A 22,997-nucleotide genomic window follows, 5' to 3' on the forward strand; every position below is an offset into this window, starting at 1 on the left:
GACAGGAGGACAGACAGACAGGCAGGCAGACAGGCAGACAGGCAGACACACAGGCAGACAGACACACAGGCAGACAGACAGACAGACAGACAGACAGACAGACAGACAGACAGACAGACAGACAGACAGACAGACAGGCAGACAGGAGGACAGACAGACAGACAGACAGACAGACAGACAGACAGACAGGAGGACAGACAGACAGGCAGACAGACAGACAGGCAGACTGACACCGTAGTCCTAAAACACCAAATTATTCAGATTTACAGGACAGAGAAGCAGAAAAAAACATAATGTCCATTTTTTAACTGTTCAGGCTGAAACTCATGACAGAAAATCAGAGAAGATAATATCTGATTGATTTATGTCTGATTGATTTATTGATTTATGTCTGATTGATTTATGTCTGATTGATTTATTGATTTATGTCTGACTGATTTATGTCTGATTGATTTATTGATTTATGTCTGATTGATTTATGTCTGATTGATTTATGGCTGATTGATTCATGTCTGATTGATTCATGTCTGATTGATTTATGTCTGATTGATTTATGGCTGATTGATTTATGTCTGATTGATTTATGTCTGATTGATCTATGGCTGATTGATTTATGTCTGATTGATTTATGTCTGATTGATTTATGTCTGATTAATTAATGTCTGATTGATTTATGTCTGATTGATTTATGTCTGATTGATTTATGTCTGATTGATCTATGGCTGATTGATTTATGTCTGATTGATTTATGGCTGATTGATTTATGTCTGATTGATTTATGTCTGATTGATCTATGGCTGATTGATTTATGTCTGATTGATCTATGGCTGATTGATTTATGTCTGATTGATTTATGTCTGATTGATCTATGGCTGATTGATTTATGTCTGATTGATCTATGTCTGATTGATTTATGGCTGATTGACTTATGTCTGATTGATTTATGTCTGATTGATCTATGTCTGATTGATTTATGGCTGATTGATTTATGTCTGATTGATCTATGGCTGATTGATTTATGGTTCCTGTCTGAAGACGAACCTCTCCGAAGACTCCGACACGAGTTGGGTCGATGAACGGCAGCTTGGTCAGAAATCTGAGGACAGAGGAAACATTTAAAGCAGACGGCCAGCAGAGAGGTCAGAGGTCAGAGGTCAGGGGTCAGAGGTCAGAGGTCAGAGGTCAGGGGTCAGAGGTAAAGGTGTGTCTTACTCCAGACCAGCCGTCTGGTCCTCAGTATCCACGGAGCCCAGTCTGTGATGGAGCTGCTGGGACATCCTGAGACAGAGGGACACATCACCCACACAAACAGTATCAGACATTATATATCTAGAATCAGTGACCTTTGACCCCATTATATATATATATATATATTTAATATTTCAGTGACCTTTGACCCCTGCAGGCCGACCCGCGGCCGTCCAGCCGGGCGACGATGACCTGGTCCGACTCGACGAGCACCGAGTCCCAGTCCAGTCTGAACTCATCCGTCACCTGCTGCTGACCAGGAGAGCTGCCGCTGGAACATTCAGTATTATTATTATTATTTATTAAACACTCTCATTATTATTATTATTATTATTATTTATTAAACACTCTCATTATTATTATTATTATTATTATTTATTAAACACTCTCATTATTATTATTATTATTATTATTATTATTATTATTATTATTATTCATTAAACACTCTCATTATTATTATTTATTAAACACTCTCATTATTATTATTATTATTATTTATTAAACACTCTTTATGTATTTTATAGAGATCAGAATCTGTGAAGACTAAGAATAAAACAAAGTCTCACACAATCAGCAGAACGCCGTACAGCAGAGACTCTGAGAAGTCTGGAGGGTAAGACAGCTTCAGACGGAGATCTGAGGGGACAGACAGACAGTTAGACAGACAGACAGGAGGACAGTTAGACAGGCAGGAGGACAGACAGACAGTTAGACAGACAGACAGACAGAGAGACAGACAGGAGGACAGACAGGAGGACAGAGAGAGAGACAGCAGAGACTCTGAGAAGTCTGGAGGGTAAGACAGCTTCAGACGGAGATCTGAGGGGACAGACAGACAGTTAGACAGGAGGACAGACAGACAGTTAGACAGACAGACAGGAGGACAGACAGACAGTTAGACAGGAAGACAGACAGACAGTTAGACAGGCAGACAGGAGGACAGACAGACAGTTAGACAGACAGACAGGAGGACAGACAGACAGTTAGACAGAGAGACAGACAGGAGGACAGACAGGAGGACAGAGAGAGAGACAGCAGAGACTCTGAGAAGTCTGGAGGGTAAGACAGCTTCAGACGGAGATCTGAGGGGACAGACAGACAGTTAGACAGACAGACAGGAGGACAGACAGACAGTTAGACAGACAGACAGGAGGACAGACAGACAGTTAGACAGACAGACAGGAGGACAGACAGACAGTTAGACAGGAAGACAGACAGACAGTTAGACAGACAGACAGGAGGACAGACAGACAGTTAGACAGACAGACAGGAGGACAGACAGACAGTTAGACAGAGAGACAGACAGGAGGACAGACAGGAGGACAGAGAGAGAGACAGCAGAGACTCTGAGAAGTCTGGAGGGTAAGACAGCTTCAGACGGAGATCTGAGGGGACAGACAGACAGTTAGACAGGAGGACAGACAGACAGTTAGACAGACAGACAGGAGGACAGACAGACAGTTAGACAGGAGGACAGACAGACAGTTAGACAGGCAGGAGGACAGACAGACAGTTAGACAGACAGACAGGAGGACAGACAGTTAGACAGGAGGACAGACAGGAGGACAGACAGACAGTTAGACAGACAGACAGGAGGACAGACAGACAGTTAGACAGGAGGACAGACAGACAGTTAGACAGGCAGGAGGACAGACAGACAGTTAGACAGACAGACAGACAGACAGACAGTTAGACAGGAGGACAGACAGGAGGACAGACAGACAGTTAGACAGACAGACAGGAGGACAGACAGACAGTTAGACAGACAGACAGGAGGACAGACAGACAGTTAGACAGGAGGACAGACAGACAGTTAGACAGGCAGGAGGACAGACAGACAGTTAGACAGACAGACAGGAGGACAGACAGTTAGACAGGAGGACAGACAGGAGGACAGACAGACAGTTAGACAGACAGACAGGAGGACAGACAGACAGTTAGACAGGAGGACAGACAGACAGTTAGACAGGCAGGAGGACAGACAGACAGTTAGACAGACAGACAGACAGACAGACAGACAGTTAGACAGAGAGACAGACAGGAGGACAGACAGGAGGACAGAGAGAGAGACAGCAGAGACTCTGAGAAGTCTGGAGGGTAAGACAGCTTCAGACGGAGATCTGAGGGGACAGACAGACAGTTAGACAGGAGGACAGACAGACAGTTAGACAGACAGACAGGAGGACAGACAGACAGTTAGACAGGAGGACAGACAGACAGTTAGACAGGCAGGAGGACAGACAGACAGTTAGACAGACAGACAGGAGGACAGACAGTTAGACAGGAGGACAGACAGGAGGACAGACAGACAGTTAGACAGACAGACAGGAGGACAGACAGACAGTTAGACAGGAGGACAGACAGACAGTTAGATAGGCAGGAGGACAGACAGACAGTTAGACAGACAGACAGACAGACAGACAGACAGTTAGACAGGAGGACAGACAGGAGGACAGACAGACAGTTAGACAGACAGACAGGAGGACAGACAGACAGTTAGACAGAGAGACAGACAGGAGGACAGACAGGAGGACAGAGAGAGAGACAGCAGAGACTCTGAGAAGTCTGGAGGGTAAGACAGCTTCAGACGAAGATCTGAGGGGACAGACAGACAGACAGAGAGACTGTTGTCTGTCTGTCTGTCTGCCTGTCTGTCTGTCCTCCTGTCTGTCTGCCTGTCTGTCCTCCTGTCTGTCTCCCTACCATAGTTGTGGCTGCTGATGGTCCTGGTTTCTGTCTGTGGCGTCGTCCTCCTGTCTGTCCGTCTGTCTGTCTGTCTGTCTGCCTGTCTGTCCTCCTGTCTGTCTACCTGTCTGCCTGTCTCCCTACCGTAGTTATGGCTGCTGATGGTCCTGGTTTCTGTCTGTGGCGTCCTCCTGTCTGTCTGTCTGTCTGTCTGTCTGTCTGTCTGTCTGTCTGTCTGCCTGTCTGTCCTCCTGTCTGTCTGTCCTCCTGTCTGTCTCCCTACCGTAGTTATGGCTGCTGATGGTCCTGGTTTCTGTCTGTGGCGTCCTCCGGTCTGTCTGTCTGTCTGTCTGTCTGTCTGCCTACCTGTCTGTCCTCCTGTCTGTCTCCCTACCGTAGTTATGGCTGCTGATGGTCCTGGTTTCTGTCTGTGGCGTCCTCCGGTTTGTCTGTCTGTCTGTCTGTCTGTCTGTCTGTCTGTCTGTCCTCCTGTCTGTCTACCTGTCTGACTGTCTCCCTACCATAGCTGTGGCTGCTGATGGTCCTGGTTTCTGTCTGTGGCGTCCTCCTGTCTGTCTTTCTGTCTGTCTGTCTGTCTGTCTGTCTGTCTGCCTGTCTGTCCTCCTGTCTGTCTACCTGCCTGTCTGTCTGCGTACCATAGCTGTGGCTGCTGATGGTCCTGGTTTCTGTCTGTGGCGTCCTCCTGTCTGTCTGTCTGTCTGTCTGTCTGTCTGTCTGTCTGTCTGCCTGTCTGTCCTCCTGTCTGTCTACCTGCCTGTCTGTCTGCGTACCATAGCTGTGGCTGCTGATGGTCCTGGTTTCTGTCTGTGGCGTCCTCCTGTCTGTCTGTCTGTCTGTCTGTCTTTCTGTCTGTCTGTCTGTCTGCCTGTCTGTCCTCCTGTCTGTCTACCTGCCTGTCTGTCTGCGTACCATAGCTGTGGCTGCTGATGGTCCTGGTTTCTGTCTGTGGCGTCCTCCGGTCTGTCTACCTGTCTGCCTGTCTCCCTACCATAGCTGTGGCTGCTGATGGTCCTGGTTTCTGTCTGTGGCGTCCTCCTGTCTGTCTGTCTGTCTGTCTGTCTGTCTGTCTGTCTGTCTGTCTGTCTGTCTGTCTGTCTGCCTGTCTGTCCTCCTGTCTGTCTGTCTGTCTGTCTGTCTGTCTGTCTGCCTGTCTGTCCTCCTGTCTGTCTGTCTCCCTACCGTAGTTATAGCATGATGGTCCTGGTTTCTGTCTGTGGCGTCCTCCTGTCTGTCTGTCTGTCTGCTTGTTTGTCTGTCTGTCTGTCTGTCTGTCTACCTGTCTGCCTGTCTCCCTACCATAGTTATGGCTGCTGATGGTCCTGGTTTCTCTCTGTGGCGTCCTCCTGTCTGTCTGTCTGTCTGTCTGTCTGTCTGTCTGTCTGTCCTCCTGTCTGTCCTCCTGTCTGTCTCTCTGTCTGTCTGCCTGTCTCCCTACCGTAGTTATGGCTGCTGATGGTCCTGGTTTCTGTCTGTGGCGTCCTCCTGTCTGCCTGTCTGTCCTCCTGTCTGTCTGTCTGTCTGTCTGTCTGCCTGTCTGTCTGCCTGCCTGTCTCCCTACCGTAGTTATGGCTGCTGATGGTCCTGGTTTCTGTCTGTGGCGTCCTCCTGTCTGTCTGTCTGTCTGTCTGTCTGTCTGTCTGCCTGTCTGTCCTCCTGTCTGTCCTCCTGCCTGTCTCCCTACCGTAGTTATGGCTGCTGATGGTCCTGGTTTCTGTCTGTGGCGTCCTCCGGTCCTGCAGCGCTGCTCTCAGAGGAACGTTGTTCTCCAGGACGAAATATGCTGAAAATAAAATCATCAGCATATTTATTATATATTTGTATATTTCATGCTCTTCTGTTTTTATAAACTTTTTGAATCAGCATTTTAACATGTTTTTCTCATGCATTTAAAACTAACTTTTCCTTTCTAACTTGTTTTATTAATATATAAAAAGCGTTTAAATCTCTAAACGTTTGGCACAGAATCAATCCAGCAGCTGTTTATGTTTTATGGCAAATTATTTTCCATTTCTAAGAAAAACCACATCAGCTGCAGCGACAAACATCCCAGACAGAGTTTAATTATATATTTATTATAACAATATTAATATATTTATTATAATTATCTTAATAAAGACTCACAGTCGACGTCATCGAAGCTCAGCAGCAGCACGGCGGGAACTCCAGGACCTGCAGGTTATTATTATTTACTGTTTACATCACATATATTACATTAAATCTGACCTCTTCACAGAAAAACAACATTTGTTTACATCGTGTGTCTGTGTAAACAGGAAACAGGAAGGGGTCGTGACCTTTGCAGTGCAGGACGGCGTGCTGAGCGTCCGGACTGACGGCGGCGTCCCAGAACAAACACTCGTCCTTCAGGCCGCAAGTCAGGCAGCGGCGAGGAAACAGGCCCAGGGTCGACACGCTGAGGTCAACAACAGGTCAACAACATGTAAACAACACGTCAACAACATGTCAACAACACGTCAACAACGGGTCAACAACAGGTCAGGCAGCGGCGAGGAAACAGGCCCAGGGTCGACACGCTGAGGTCAACAACAGGTCAACAACATGTAAACAACACGTCAACAACATGTCAACAACACATCAACAACAGGTCAACAACATGTAAACAACACGTCAACAACATGTCAACAACATGTCAACAATGGGTCAAAAACACGTCAACAACAGGTCAACAACAGGTCAACAACTGGTCAACAACATGTAAACAACAGGTCAACAACAGGTCAACAACAGGTCAACAACAAGTCAACAACAAGTCAGACAGCGGCGAGGAAACAGGCCCAGGGTCGACACGCTGAGGTCAACAACAGGTCAACAACATGTCAACAATGGGTCAAAAACACGTCAATAACGGGTCAACAACAGGTCAGGCAGCGGCGAGGAAACAGGCCCAGGGTCGACACGCTGAGGTCAACAACAGGTCAACAACATGTAAACAACACGTCAACAACAGGTCAACAACAAGTCAACAACAGGTCAACAACTGGTCAACAACATGTAAACAACACGTCAACAACAGGTCAACAACAAGTCAACAACAGGTCAACAACTGGTCAACAACAGGTCAACAACAGGTCAACAACAAGTCAACAACAGGTCAACAACTGGTCAACAACAGGTCAACAACAAGTCAGGCAGCGGCGAGGAAACAGGCCCAGGGTCGACACGCTAGGGTCAACAACAGGTCAACAACATGTAAACAACACGTCAACAACAGGTCAACAATAAGTCAACAACAGGTCAACAACTGGTCAACAACAGGTCAACAACAAGTCAGGCAGCGGCGAGGAAACAGGCCCAGGGTCGACACGCTGAGGTCAACAACAGGTCAACAACAGGTCAACAACGGGTCAACAACAGGTCAACAACAGGCTTTAAAACAGAACCAACAAGTCATTCTGGAGTTTACCTGTACAGGTGTCTCTGCTCAGCTGACTCCTCTGTGCTCAGGAAGTATCTGAGGACACAAGAGGACAAACATCTGATCACTGTCAACAGATTTAAACATCTGGACCACTGAGTCTGACAGTAAACAGGGGAAACATCTGTCATCTGAGTCTGAGTCTGACAGTAAACAGACTCGGTCCTCCAGCAGATGTCTTCAGAATATCTTCATCCATCCATTCTCCTCCGCTTATCCGGGGCCGGGTCGCGGGGGCAGCAGGCTAAGCAGGGCGTTCCAGCTCCTCCTGGACCCCGAGGCGTTCCCAGGCCAGGAGAGAGATATAATCCCTCCACCGTGTTCTGGGTCTTCCCCGGGGCCTCCTACCAGTTGGACCTGGAACTCCTCTAACAGGAGGCGCCCGGGAGGATCCTTACCAGATGAAACCCAAACCACCTCAGCTGGCTCCTTTAGAGGAGAAGGAGCAGCGGCTCTACTCCGAGCTCCCTCCGGATGTCTGAGCTCCTCCCCCTATCTCTAAGGCTGAGCCCAGCCACCCTACGGAGGAAGCTCATTTCAGCCGCTAGTATCCGTGATCTCGTTCTTTGGTCACTACCCAAAGATCATGACCGTCTCTTCACCGAGTGTCACAAAGACTTGTCACAAAACCTGAAGTTTCTTGGAAAATGTGAAAATTGCTTCAATCAGGACAAAAAGGATCTGTGTGTTCTGAAGTGAAGCCAACATTAAACACAATATACAGAGAAAACTCATTTCATAACAAGTATCTAAACATCAGCAATCAGTTTGTTGAGCAGCTGAATTATTACTGTAAGTGTCTTTGATGATTGATTATTAATCAATCCAACCAATCCTGAGATTACAACATGACTCTGACCTCAACATGGAAATGTTTACAGACAATCACACTGTAAACACAAAGCTGTTATTGTTCCAGTCTGAGCTGCTGGACCAGGTAGGACTGAAGACTCCAGTCCATCTTTAGTTCAGTTCAGACCAGAAGAGTTCTGATTAAACCAGTTTACACACATCATCAACATTTAATCTGAATTAAGACAAACTTACACCATCTGGTTGTTTTCATCGTAGGAAAGGATCCGGGTCACCTCCCAGCCGCCAGACGTCAGGTACCGGACCTCGTCCTGATCACTGCGGAGCTGAAACCAGAACCAGGTACAAAGATTCAAACAGCAGAAAGAACTGAGACGTCTGAAGGATGGAGACGGGTTCTGATGGAGGATGGGGGACAGGTTCTGGGGTTCTGATGGAGGATGGGGGACAGGTTCTGGGGTTCTGATGGAGGATGGGGTACAGGTTCTGGGGTTCTGATGGAGGATGGGGGACAGGTTCTGGGGTTCTGATTGAGGATGGGGTACAGGTTCTGGGGTTCTGATGGAGGATGGGGGACAGGTTCTGGGGTTCTGATGGAGGATGGGGGACAGGTTCTGGGGTTCTGATGGAGGATGGGGTACAGGTTCTGGGGTTCTGATGGAGGATGGGGGACAGGTTCTGGGGTTCTGATTGAGGATGGGGTACAGGTTCTGGGGTTCTGATGGAGGATGGGGGACAGGTTCTGGGGTTCTGGGGTTCTGATGGAGGATGGGGTACAGGTTCTGGGGTTCTGATGGAGGATGGGGGACAGGTTCTGGGGTTCTGATGGAGGATGGGGGACAGGTTCTGGGGTTCTGATGGAGGAAGGGGGACAGGTTCTGTGGTTCTAATGGAGGATGGGGGACAGGTTCTGGGGTTCTGATGGAGGATGGGGGACAGGTTCTGGGGTTCTGATGGAGGATGGGGGACAGGTTCTGGGGTTCTGATGGAGGATGGGGGGACAGGTTCTGGGGTTCTGATGGAGGACGGGGGGACAGGTTCTGGGGTTCTGACGGAGGATGGGGGACAGGTTCTGGGGTTCTGATGGAGGATGGGGGACAGGTTCTGGGGTTCTGATGGAGGATGGGGACAGGTTCTGATGGAGGATGGGGGACAGGTTCTGGGGTTCTGATGGAGGATGGGGGACAGGTTCTGGGGTTCTGATGGAGGACGGGGGGACAGGTTCTGGGGTTCTGATGGAGGATGGGGGACAGGTTCTGGGGTTCTGATGGAGGACGGGGGGACAGGTTCTGGGGTTCTGATGGAGGACGGGGGGACAGGTTCTGGGGTTCTGACGGAGGACGGGGGGACAGGTTCTGGGGTTCTGATGGAGGACGGGGGACAGGTTCTGGGGTTCTGATGGAGGACGGGGGACAGGTTCTGGGGTTCTGTGGTTCTGGTTCACCTTCCTGGTAACCATGGTGATGTGGTTGTAGTCTCCGTGTCCTCCCTGTCTCACCGGCAGCGTGAGGAAGAAGCGGCTCCGGTCGGCAGAGAACAGAGGTTCGTTTCTCTGCAGACAGACGACACGTCACCTCTCCTCATATAATAAATATATATAATATAAATATATAATAAATATAAACATAAACATAAATAATAATCTAGTGTTATTCTGACCTGCAGCGAGAGCCACGTCTCTGAAGAATCCTCCAGTCTCTGAATTAAAGACAAGAAAATGAAAACGCTGCAGAAGGAGGATCCTTCTGTTTATAATCACCTGATTTATTAAAAATAATTATATCTGGTTAGGGTTAAACTCAGGGTATAAACTCAGGTAATAAACTCAGTAATAAACTCAGGTAATAAACTCAGTAATAAACTCAGGTAATAAACTCAGTAATAAACTCAGGTAATAAACTCAGTAATAAACTCAGTAATAAACTCAGGTAATAAACTCAGTAATAAACTCAGGTAATAAACTCAGTAATAAACTCAGGTAATAAACTCAGGTAATAAACTCAGTAATAAACTCAGGTAATAAACTCAGGTAATAAACTCAGGTAATAAACTCAGGTAATAAACTCAGTAATAAACTCAGGTAATAAACTCAGTAATAAACTCAGGTAATAAACTCAGTAATAAACTCAGTAATAAACTCAGGTAATAAACTCAGGTAATAAACTCGGTAATAAACTCAGTAATAAACTCAGGTAATAAACTCAGTAATAAACTCAGGTAATAAACTCAGGTAATAAACTCAGGTAATAAACTCAGGTAATAAACTCAGTAATAAACTCAGGTAATAAACTCAGGTAATAAACTCAGTAATAAACTCAGGTAATAAACTCAGTAATAAACTCAGGTAATAAACTCAGTTATAAACTCAGATAATAAACTCAGGTAATAAACTCAGTAATAAACTCAGGTAATAAACTCAGGTAATAAACTCAGTAATAAACTCAGGTAATAAACTCAGGTAATAAACTCAGTAATAAACTCAGGTAATAAACTCAGGTAATAAACTCAGGTAATAAACTCAGTAATAAACTCAGGTAATAAACTCAGGTAATAAACTCAGGTAATAAACTCAGTAATAAACTCAGGTAATAAACTCAGGTAATAAACTCAGGTAATAAACTCAGTAATAAACTCAGGTAAACTCAGGTAATAAACTCAGGTAATAAACTCAGGTAATAAACTCAGGTAATAAACTCAGTAATAAACTCAGGTAATAAACTCAGTAATAAACTCAGGTAATAAACTCAGTAATAAACTCAGGTAATAAACTCAGTAATAAACTCAGGTAATAAACTCAGTAATAAACTCAGGTAATAAACTCAGGTAATAAACTCAGTAATAAACTCAGTAATAAACTCAGGTAATAAACTCAGTAATAAACTCAGGTAATAGACTCAGTAATAAACTCAGTAATAAACTCAGTAATAAACTCAGGTAATAAACTCAGGTAATAAACTCAGGTAATAAACTCAGTAATAAACTCAGGTAATAAACTCAGTAATAAACTCAGTAATAAACTCAGTAATAAACTCAGGTAATAAACTCAGTAATAAACTCAGGTAATAGACTCAGTAATAAACTCAGTAATAAACTCAGTAATAAACTCAGTAATAAACTCAGGTAATAAACTCAGGTAATAAACTCAGTAATAAACTCAGGTAATAAACTCAGGTAATAAACTCAGTAATAAACTCAGGTAATAAACTCAGTAATAAACTCAGTAATAAACTCAGGTAATAAACTCAGTAATAAACTCAGTAATAAACTCAGTAATAAACTCAGGTAATAAACTCAGGTAATAAACTCAGTAATAAACTCAGGTAATAGACTCAGTAATAAACTCAGTAATAAACTCAGTAATAAACTCAGGTAATAAACTCAGGTAATAAACTCAGTAATAAACTCAGGTAATAAACTCAGTAATAAACTCAGTAATAAACTCAGGTAATAAACTCAGTAATAAACTCAGGTAATAAACTCAGTAATAAACTCAGTAATAAACTCAGGTAATAAACTCAGTAATAAACTCAGTAATAAACTCAGGTAATAAACTCAGGTAATAAACTCAGTAATAAACTCAGGTAATAAACTCAGTAATAAACTCAGGTAATAAACTCAGGTAATAAACTCAGTAATAAACTCAGGTAATAAACTCAGTAATAAACTCAGGTAATAAACTCAGTAATAAACTCAGGTAATAAACTCAGTAATAAACTCAGTAATAAACTCAGGTAATAAACTCAGTAATAAACTCAGTAATAAACTCAGGTAATAAATTCAGGTAATAAACTCAGTAATAAACTCAGGTAATAAACTCAGTAATAAACTCAGGTAATAGACTCAGTAATAAACTCAGTAATAAACTCAGGTAATAAACTCAGGTAATAAACTCAGTAATAAACTCAGTAATAAACTCAGGTAATAAACTCAGTAATAAACTCAGGTAATAAACTCAGTAATAAACTCAGGTAATAAACTCAGTAATAAACTCAGGTAATAAACTCAGTAATAAACTCAGGTAATAAACTCAGTAATAAACTCAGTAATAAACTCAGTAATAAACTCAGGTAAACTCAGTAATAAACTCAGTAATAAACTCAGTAATAAACTCAGGTAATAAACTCAGGTAAACTCAGGTAATAAACTCAGTAATAAACTCAGTAATAAACTCAGGTAATAAACTCAGGTAATAAACTCAGTAATAAACTCAGTAATAAACTCAGGTAATAAACTCAGGTAATAAACTCAGGTAATCAACTTAGTAATAAACTCAGGTAATAAACTCAGGTAATAAACTCAGTAATAAACTCAGGTAATAAACTCAGGTAATAAACTCAGTAATAAACTCAGGTAATAAACTCAGGTAATAAACTCAGGTAATAAACTCAGTAATAAACTCAGGTAATAAACTCAGGTAATAAACTCAGTAATAAACTCAGGTAATAAACTCAGGTAATAAACTCAGTAATAAACTCAGGTAATAAACTCAGTAATAAACTCAGGTAATAAACTCAGGTAATAAACTCAGTAATAAACTCAGTAATAAACTCAGTAATAAACTCAGTAATAAACTCAGGTAATAAACTCATGTAATAAACTCAGTAATAAACTCAGTAATAAACTCAGTAATAAACTCAGTAATAAACTCAGGTAATAAACTCAGGTAATAAACTCAGTAATAAACTCAGTAATAAACTCAGGTAATAAACTCAGGTAATAAACTCAGTAATAAACTCAGGTAATAAACTCAGTAATAAACTCAGTAATAAACTCAGGTAATAAACTCAGGTAATAAACTCAGTAATAAACTCAGGTAATAAACTCAGTAATAAACTCAGGTAATAAACTCAGGTAATAAACTCAGTAATAAACTCAGTAATAAACTCAGGTAATAAACTCAGTAATAAACTCAGGTAATAAACTCAGTAATAAACTCAGGTAATAAACTCAGGTAATAAACTCAGTAATAAACTCAGTAATAAACTCAGGTAATAAACTCAGTAATAAACTCAGTAATAAACTCAGGTAATAAACTCAGGTAATAAACTCAGTAATAAACTCAGTAATAAACTCAGGTAATAAACTCAGGTAATAAACTCAGTAATAAACTCAGGTAATAAACTCAGGTAATAAACTCAGTAATAAACTCAGTAATAAACTCAGGTAATAAACTCAGGTAATTAACTTAGTAATAAACTCAGGTAATAAACTCAGTAATAAACTCAGGTAATAAACTCAGGTAATAAACTCAGTAATAAACTCAGGTAATAAACTCAGTAATAAACTCAGTAATAAACTCAGGTAATAAACTCAGGTAATAAACTCAGTAATAAACTCAGGTAATAAACTCAGGTAATAAACTCAGTAATAAACTCAGGTAATAAACTCAGTAATAAACTCAGTAATAAACTCAGGTAATAAACTCAGGTAATTAACTTAGTAATAAACTCAGGTAATAAACTCAGGTAATAAACTCAGGTAATAAACTCAGGTAATAAACTCAGTAATAAACTCAGTAATAAACTCAGGTAATAAACTCAGTAATAAACTCAGGTAAACTCACCTGCTGACAGACTCCGACGGCGGCGTCACACAGCGTCAGCAGTGATGCATTCTGGGAACGGTTGATCCAGCGGACGGCGAGGTGAGAGACGCCGACCCATCGGACCATCGACACGTAGAAATCACTGAGAGACAGACAGAGTGTGTGTGTACCTGTCTCTCAGCTGGTCTGGGGACCGGGTCTCCTGAGTGTGTGTGTGTGTGTGTACCTGTGTCTCAGCTGGTCTGGGGACCGGGTCTCCTGAGTGTGTGTGTGTGTACCTGTGTCTCAGCTGGTCTGGGGACCGTATCTCCTGAGTGTGTGTGTGTGAGTGTGTGTGTGTGTGAGTACCTGTGTCTCAGCTGGTCTGGGGACCGTATCTCCTGAGTGTGTGTGTGTGTACCTGTGTCTCAGCTGGTCTGGGGACCGTATCTCCTGAGTGTGTGTGTGTGTACCTGTGTCTCAGCTGGTCTGGGGACCGTATCTCCTGAGTGTGTGTGTGTGTGTGTGTGTGTGTACCTGTGTCTCAGCTGGTCTGGGGACCGTATCTCCTGAGTGTGTGTGTGTGTACCTGTGTCTCAGCTGGTCTGGGGACCGTGTCTCCTGAGTGTGTGTGTGTGTGTGTGTGTGTGTGTGTGTACCTGTGTCTCAGCTGGTCTGGGGACCGTATCTCCTGAGTGTGTGTGTGTGTGTGTACCTGTGTCTCAGCTGGTCTGGGGACCGTATCTCCTGAGTGTGTGTGTGAGTGTGTGTGTGTGTGTGTGTGTGTGTGTGTGTACCTGTGTCTCAGCTGGTCTGGGGACCGTATCTCCTGAGTGTGTGTGTGAGTGTGTGTACCTGTGTCTCAGCTGGTCTGGGGACCGTATCTCCTGAGTGTGTGTGTGAGTGTGTGTGTGTGTGTGTGTACCTGTGTCTCAGCTGGTCTGGGGACCGTATCTCCTGAGTGTGTGGGGCTCCGACCAGGTTGACCACTGACAGTTTGACGCTGGGGTTCGTCTGTCCGGCCTGAACACAGATTATTCATTATAATTATTATTATATTATTATATTATAATTATTGATGCTAACAGTGAGATGCTAGTGAGGACTCTGTTTCCCAGCATGCCCTGCTGTCTCACCGTGGGGTAGGGGTACTGGAGGCCTCGGGGGTACGAGCTGCCCGTGAACTGGGGAAGGACCATGTTGGGGACCAGAGAGTCGTTGATGGTCAGGAAGGCCAGACGCTCTCCGTCAGGGGACCACCAGAGAGCCAGGTGGGACCCCAGGACCTCCTCTACACAGACAGACAGACAGGCAGGCAGACAGACAGACAGACAGAGAGACAGGCAGACAGACAGGCAGACAGACAGACAGGCAGACAGACAGGCAGACAGACAGACAGACAGACAGACAGAGAGACAGGCAGACAGACAGACAGACAGACAGGCAGACAGACAGGCAGACAGACAGGGAGACAGACAGAGAGACAGACAGACAGGCAGACAGGCAGACAGACAGACAGACAGACAGACAGACAGACACTTTATGAATGTAATAGTTGTATTTATCTGAGCAGACAGACAGCTTCTGGCTGCTCATCTTCCTGCAGAAACATTCTGTCAAACAGCCGAAAGTTAAAGTGTTTCAGTGTGAAATGAATCAGATGTTTCCTCGTCGTGTCTGAGACTCAATGGATCCTTGTTGATTTGTCCAGTTTGTCCATTCTGCTCTGCTCCGTTTCTTTTAAACCAAAAACTCTAATCTGAACAGTTTAAACAACCAAACAGAGGAAGAGTGAGCTCAGTGTGTAGAAGTTGCTGCTGGGAGAAACTTTACAACCATAACTAGAGACCCAGAGCTTCCAGAAACATAGATTCACTCTCAGCAGCAACACGGGGACTCTAGTCAGACTGATCCACTGTGGGGTCTGAAGGTCTGAAGGTCTTTACTGCTATTATAATGGATTTAACCCTTCGACACTGTTTGATGAATTAAATTAGTTTTTCTCTCAGCTGGGACCGACTGAGTCTGGTTCTAGTCCAGGACTGGAACATGTCAGATTAATCCTCTAATCCTCTGTAAGGTTATTACAGTAATTACTGGTCAGACCTTCGTAGAGCCAGTCGGCCAGCCCGTTGAAGACGACGCCCTCCAGCCCTGAAGACGTGATCCTCAGAGAGTTGCTCTTCACGTCAGACTGGTAGTAGATGTTGTTCTCAAACACGTAGATCTGGAGACAGTTAGAGGAGGACGCTTCGTTTATAAACCTGTTTCTGATGCTGTAAAACATCCTGAGTCCACCTCAGCATTTATTATCTCTCAGTCACATGCTGCTGATATTTAATATATCAATAATATTTATAACAGACAGGACCCAATCTGGGAAAACCCTTCAGAAAGTGAGCTGGTATTTTGGCATTTTGGGGTAAAAGTGTTTTCTTGGTTGCTCCTACAGTATTTTGTGCTGAATCCAGTTCTGCTGGATGTCAGAAGTCTGAAGTTAGAGACGTGTCTATAACATTTATATCTATCTATCTATCTATCCATCCATCCATCCATCCATCCATCCATCTATCTAGACATCTATCTATCTATCTATCTATCTATTTATCATCTATCTATCTATCTATCTATCTATCTATTTATCATCTATCTATCTATCTATTTATCATCTATCTATCTATCCATCCATCCATCCATCCATCCATCCATCCATCCATCCATCCATCCATCCATCCATCTATCTATCTATCTATCTATCTATCTATCTATCTATCTATCTATCTATCTATCTATCTATCTATCTATCTATCTATCTATCTATCTATCTATCTATCTATCTATCTATCCATCCATCCATCCATCCATCCATCCATCCATCCATCCATCCATCCATCCATCCATCCATCCATCCATCCATCCATCCATCCATCCATCCATCCATCCATCTATCTATCTATCTATCATGTTTGATGTTAAACTGATTCACAGGAAGAGTCTCAATCTGAGACACTACAAACCTGAAACAGCAGATTCCAGGTTCAGTTTGTCTCGTTGCATAAAGAAGATGTGAAGCAGTGACGTGTAAAGTGAGTCAGCTGACGAGGTCAGAGCACAAACACTAAATAAACAAATAAATAATAATAATAATAATAATAAAGTCTGACCAGCTGCTGTCCCTGGCGGCCCCAGGCGGCGTGCTGCAGGACGGCGTCCTGAACCTCCGGAGGGTTCAGCTCCCACACCTCCCTGCACACACACACACACACACACACACACAGTCAGACGCTGCAGCACAACAACAACAACAACAACAACAACAACAGAAGCCTCAGCTGCTGAATGTTTGTTTACCTGGTGTAGATGTTGTAAACGATGTAAGACGCCGTGTAGGAATATCTGTAGAGCTGAACGACAGTTTAACACAAAGTCTGAGATATTTAAATATTATTTACTTCCTCCTTTCCTTCTTTCTTTTTCCTCTTTTACTTCCTTCTTTACTTCCTTTTCTACGTCCTCCTTTCCTTCTTTAATTCCTTCTTTACTTCCTCCTCTAATTCCTTCTTTACTTCCTTTTTTATTTCCTCCTTTCCTTCCTTCTTTACTTCCTACTTTACTTTACTTCCTTTTTTACTTCCTCCTTTCCTTCCTTCCTTCCCCTCTTTTACTTCCTTCTTTACCTCCTCCTTTCCTTTTTCACTTCCTTTTTAACTTCCTCCTTTACTTCCTTTTCTACTTCCTCCTTTCCTTCTTTAATTCCTTCTTACTTCCTTCTTTACTTCCTCCTTTCCTTCTTTAGGAACAGTGTGTGTGTGTGTGTGTTCTCGTCTCTGACCTGTTTGAGGTCGTAGGCGAACAGAGCGTACTTCAGATCTGCAGACAGAGAAAACTTCTCCACCTTGAAGGCCGCCTGAACAAACAACAATAATAATAATAATAATAACACATTTTATTTGTAATGCACTTTACATTAAAGGAATCTCAAAGTGCTCCAGGTTAGAAGCATAACAGTCTAATTAAAAAGGATTAAACAGCTAAAAACAATAAAAGTATACATATGTAAACTAAAAACCAAGTGGACGGGAGGAACCAAAAAGGAAAATCTTTAGTCTTTTTTAAAAGTGTCAAAGAACACAAACGTTTAGATTATAAACATGATGACAGTTACAGGAACTGACACCAAACTAAATAAACATAAATGAATAAATAAAGAGATAAACAGCAGGAGAACAGATGTTAGAACAAGCAGACAACAATTATTAGACTTTATTAATCATCAGACTTATTATTATCAGACTTTAAAGCCCGTCTGGTTTAAATGATGGTGATTTGGTTCTTTTGTTGTTTATGAATAAAACATTAAATGCAGCTGTTAAATCACTGATTCCACTTTGTTTCATTCATCGTTTCTCTGATGCAACGATTAAAAAAAGAAGGAAAAGAGGTGAAGCAGCTGCTGCTGAGTCTCTTTATGAATAACTGATTATTATGATGCTGCTGTTAACAAACACTGAAGGAATCATTATTATTAATTATTTATTATTGATTATTAATGCTGACACATTGATTCACATGTGAACAAGCGTGATGTTTTAGTGATTTATTGCATCAGCAGCAGGTGATTGATAATCCCGAGTTATTCATGGATTATAATATAGTAGTTATTATTATTAATATTATTATTATTATTATTATTATTATTATTATTATTATATAGTAGTTATAGTTCATAGTTAAAATATCTTATTGGTGCTGGAACATGTTTCAGACAGACAGACAGACAGACAGACAGACAGGAGGACAGACAGACAGACAGACAGACAGACAGACAGACAGACAGAGACAGACAGGCAGACAGACAGACAGGAGGACAGACAGACAGACAGGAGGACAGAGACAGACAGGCAGACAGACAGACAGGAGGACAGACAGACAGACAGACAGACAGGAGGACAGACAGACAGACAGGAGGACAGACAGGAGGACAGACAGGAGGACAGACAGACAGACAGACAGACAGGAGGACAGACAGACAGACAGGAGGACAGACAGACAGACAGACAGACAGACAGGAGGACAGACAGACAGACAGACAGACAGACAGACAGACAGACAGACAGGAGGACAGAGACAGACAGGCAGACAGACAGACAGGAGGACAGACAGACAGACAGGAGGACAGAGACAGACAGGAGGACAGAGACAGACAGGCAGACAGACAGACAGGAGGACAGACAGACAGACAGACAGACAGGAGGACAGACAGACAGACAGGAGGACAGACAGACAGGAGGACAGACAGGAGGACAGACAGACAGACAGACAGACAGACAGACAGACAGGAGGACAGACAGACAGACAGGAGGACAGACAGACAGACAGACAGACAGACAGACAGGAGGACAGACAGACAGACAGACAGACAGACAGGAGGACAGACAGACAGACAGACAGACAGACAGACAGACAGACAGGAGGACAGACAGACAGACAGACAGACAGGAGGACAGACAGACAGACAGACAGACAGACAGACAGACAGACAGACAGACAGACAGGAGGACAGACAGGAGGACAGACAGACAGATTTAAAGGACCTTTACATCCTAAAACTACTAACTGATAAACAGAAAAACATTCTGCAGCTTTATGAAAACATTGATCTCTGAGTCTGAATTTTCACATGAAAGTTCTCAATGTATCAATAATTTAATATCAGAACTGATCAGACGGTTTGATTAACGTGTTTCTGTTGATGTTTGTTATCAGAGTTTAACTGAAACTTTAAATGACATCAGAAATATGTTTAGATGTTCGGCTGTCTTTCATTTTAGCGTTGAGGAGCAACAAGAGGAGAGAAAAAAAACGGCTCAAATTCAAAAGAAAAGAAAAGAACAATAATAATAATAATAACAATAACAATAACAATAATAATAATAATAACAATAATAATAATAATAATAATAATCTGAAGAAGAACTCACAAAGGTGTTGTTGGTGACGATGACTTCTGTCTCGTTGGTGTTGAAGTTAAACTTGATGACGTGTCCGTCACGGTTCCTGTACACCACCTCCCAGTCTACACACACACACACACACACACACACACACACACATCAGAAACACACACACACACACACACACACACACACACACACATCAGAAACACACACACACACACACACACACACATCAGAAACAGCAGCAGATATGAAACACTTTGTTTGGTTTTATCTTCTTTTTCTTCTTCTATGAACACTAAACGGTTAGTTTCCTCCTCAGATGTTTCAGGGTGAAGCTGCAGCAGTTGGAGCTCGTGTTGCTCATCAGATTAGCGAATATCTGATGTTTAAAGTCTTTAATGAATAATGATAAAAATAATAAATAAATAAATATATAAAATATAAAATATAAAAATAAAATAAAATATAAACTAATGCAGCTGTTATTGTGTGTCATGTTTGTGTGTTTGGAGGATAAAAAGGACATTTCTTCTTCTCTCAGCATCATAAATAATGAATTATTCATGTGTTTTACTCATACGGGTCACTGCCAAACCACACACACACACACACACACACACTCACACACTCACACACACACACTCACACACACTCACACACACACACACACACACACACACACACACACACACACACTCACACACACACACTCACACACACTCTGTTATGTAAGTAGCTGATGTTTAGTGGTCTGATGTGATATAAAGCAGCTTTATTTATTATCACCAGAACTGTTAATGAGATGCTTCAGAAGAAGGAACGCTGAGAACCTCCAGAACCAGCTTCTGGTGGTTCTGATGGTTCCTGGTGGTTTCTGATGGTTCCTGGTGGTTCTTGGTGGTTCCTGGTGGTTCCTGGTGGTTCTGATGGTTTCTGGTGGTTCCTGGTGGTTCTGATGGTTCCTGGTGGTTCTTGGTGGTTCCTGGTGGTTCCTGGTGGTTCTGATGGTTTCTGGTGGTTCCTGGTGGTTCTGATGGTTCCTGGTGGTTCCTGGTGGTTTCTGATGGTTCCTGGTGGTTTCTGATGGTTTCTGGTGGTTCCTGGTGGTTTCTGATGGTTCCTGGTGGTTTCTGATGGTTCCTGGTGGTTCTGATGGTTTCTGGTGGTTCCTGATGGTTCCTGGTGGTTTCTGATGGTTTCTGATGGTTCCTGGTGGTTTCTGATGGTTCCTGGTGGTTTCTGATGGTTTCTGATGGTTTCTGATGGTTCCTGGTGGTTCTTGTGGTTTCTGATGGTTTCTGATGGTTCCTGGTGGTTTCTGATGGTTTCTGATGGTTTCTGATGGTTCCTGGTGGTTTCCTGATGGTTCCTGGTGGTTTCTGATGGGTTCTGATGGTTTCTGATGGTTCCTGGTGGTTCTGGTGGTTTCTGGTGGTTCCTGATGCTTCCTGGTGGTTTCTGGTGGTTTCTGGTGGTTTCTGGTGGTTTCTGATGGTTCCTGGTGGTTCTGGTGGTTTCTGATGGTTTCTGATGGTTTCTGGTGGTTTCTGATGGTTCCTGATGCTTCCTGGTGGTTTCTGATGGTTTCTGATGGTTCCTGGTGGTTTTGATGGTTCCTGATTGTTTCTGATTTCATAAAGTGAAGCAGCTGCAGCTCACATGTTGTTGTTTGTTCCATTTGTTGTTTCTGAGAGTTTCTGAGTGTCTGGATGTGAGTCAGACGATCTCCTGGGTTTCTGCTCATATTAAATCATGGATTAGAGTTCCAGTTTCTATTACAGAGAAATAAGTAATATCTGGAGGAGGACCGGCACTAAAACAGACTTCATCATCTGTCTCAATAAAAAGCTGCTGCAGAATATCACAATATAAATAAAAACACTAATTCTTTATGTGTTTACCAGGTTTAGCATCATGAGTTTCATCTGTCTGAGGTCCTTATAAAACACAATGAGTTATATTAATAAAGTATGATATATATATATATATATATATATATATATATTACATATTATATATATTATCTGCTGCATTCAGAGTTTAACCAACAGGAAGCTGTTAGAGATGAAACACGTTCACTCAGAGAAAACTGATCCGAGGTCCTGCTGAGATCTGATGTACCAGAAACAAGGTCCTCACAAGGACACCTACACATGCATCAGTGTGTGTGTGTGTGTGTGTGTGTGTGTGTGTGTGTGTGTGTGTGTGAAGCCACAGGCCACAGGACATCATTAGTATTATCTCCCTGTGGAGGCCAAGGACACAGCAGAGAGGACGCCTGTCCTCCTGTCTGTCTGTCCTCCTGTCTGTCTGTCTGTCTGTCCTCCTGTCTGTCTGTTTGTCTGTCCTCCTGTCTGTCTGTCCTCCTGTCTGTCTGTCTGTCTGTCCTCCTGTCTGTCTGTCTGTCTGTCTGTCTCTCCTCCTGTCTGTCTGTCTGTCTGTCTTGTTGTGGACATATTTACACAGTGAATCAAACATTAAATGCAGCCTTCGTCTGTCTCTGTGTTTCAGTTTCTATTTTCTTCCTGAATCTTTTTTTCGTCTTGAATACAAACACAATCTGTCAGAGCTTCACAACAGGAACCAGAGAGGAGGAGCTGCACCTCCTGTCTATGTAGCGTAGAGCAGAAATGAGGAGGTGCTGTGGCCCGGAGACACAGAGGAGGAAGGAGAAAGGTCAGGGAGCTCAACCAGAAACATTCAGAGCTGAGAGGAGAAATGTTTCTGTTGTAAATGTCCTGAACTCCCTCAGTCTGAACCTGAATGCCTCGTGTTCCCTTCAGGCTCCAGTTTGTCCTTCTGTTTGTGCTGCAGCTATGGTTAGGCCTGGGGATAGGGTTCTGGTTCTATGAGGACTCACCACTGACCCAGGACGCCTCGGGGTTAGGGTTAGGGTTCTGGTTCTATGAGGGTCAGGGGTTAGGGTTCTGGTTCTATGAGGACTCACCACTGACCCAGGACGCCTTGGGTTAGGGTTAGGGTTCTGGTTCTATGAGGGTCAGGGTTTAGGGGTTAGGGTTCTGGTTCTATGAGGGTCAGGGTTTAGGGGTTAGGATTAGGGTTCTGGTTCTATGAGGGTCAGGGTTTAGGGGTTAGGGTTCTGGTTCTGTGAGGACTCACCGCTGACCCAGGTCGCCTCGGGGTCGTGGACTCTGAACTCGGGTCGGTACAGGTCTGAGACGGTCAGTCTGGACTTGCTGCTGCCGGGGAGCTCGGCTGTAGAAACACAGAACCACATCCAGTTAGTAACCCTTCAGCTCTGAGGGGTCAGAGGTCAGGGGTCAGAGGTCAGGGGTCAGAGGTCAGGGGT

At 43.4% G+C, this 22,997-nt stretch overlaps 1 protein-coding gene across 3 annotated transcripts in view; it reads right to left on the reverse strand.

Annotated features, from left to right (window-relative positions):
- LOC131962688 (inactive dipeptidyl peptidase 10-like) overlaps nt 1–22,997 on the reverse strand; it is a 70,425-nt gene that overhangs the window by 10,350 nt on the left and 37,078 nt on the right. For 2 of the 3 annotated variants that reach the window (XM_059327678.1, XM_059327679.1), the window contains exons 3-22: nt 22,808–22,903; nt 19,709–19,803; nt 17,560–17,634; nt 17,079–17,131; nt 16,892–16,973; nt 15,834–15,954; nt 14,864–15,018; nt 14,653–14,750; nt 13,767–13,890; nt 9,863–9,901; nt 9,648–9,755; nt 8,438–8,529; nt 7,379–7,426; nt 6,249–6,367; nt 6,076–6,123; nt 5,636–5,734; nt 1,815–1,884; nt 1,391–1,519; nt 1,213–1,278; nt 1,042–1,096 (exon numbers count right to left, since the gene is read on the reverse strand). In XM_059327678.1, the coding sequence (XP_059183661.1) occupies nt 1,042–1,096; nt 1,213–1,278; nt 1,391–1,519; nt 1,815–1,884; nt 5,636–5,734; nt 6,076–6,123; nt 6,249–6,367; nt 7,379–7,426; nt 8,438–8,529; nt 9,648–9,755; nt 9,863–9,901; nt 13,767–13,890; nt 14,653–14,750; nt 14,864–15,018; nt 15,834–15,954; nt 16,892–16,973; nt 17,079–17,131; nt 17,560–17,634; nt 19,709–19,803; nt 22,808–22,903 (1,772 nt within the window). The remainder of the gene's footprint in view (nt 1–1,041; nt 1,097–1,212; nt 1,279–1,390; nt 1,520–1,814; nt 1,885–5,635; nt 5,735–6,075; nt 6,124–6,248; nt 6,368–7,378; nt 7,427–8,437; nt 8,530–9,647; nt 9,756–9,862; nt 9,902–13,766; nt 13,891–14,652; nt 14,751–14,863; nt 15,019–15,833; nt 15,955–16,891; nt 16,974–17,078; nt 17,132–17,559; nt 17,635–19,708; nt 19,804–22,807; nt 22,904–22,997) is intronic. The other variant, XM_059327680.1, reaches the window with a different exon arrangement.

Source organism: Centropristis striata, chromosome 24 (genome assembly GCF_030273125.1).
Source record: "Centropristis striata isolate RG_2023a ecotype Rhode Island chromosome 24, C.striata_1.0, whole genome shotgun sequence".
Classification (NCBI taxonomy): domain Eukaryota; kingdom Metazoa; phylum Chordata; class Actinopteri; order Perciformes; family Serranidae; genus Centropristis; species Centropristis striata.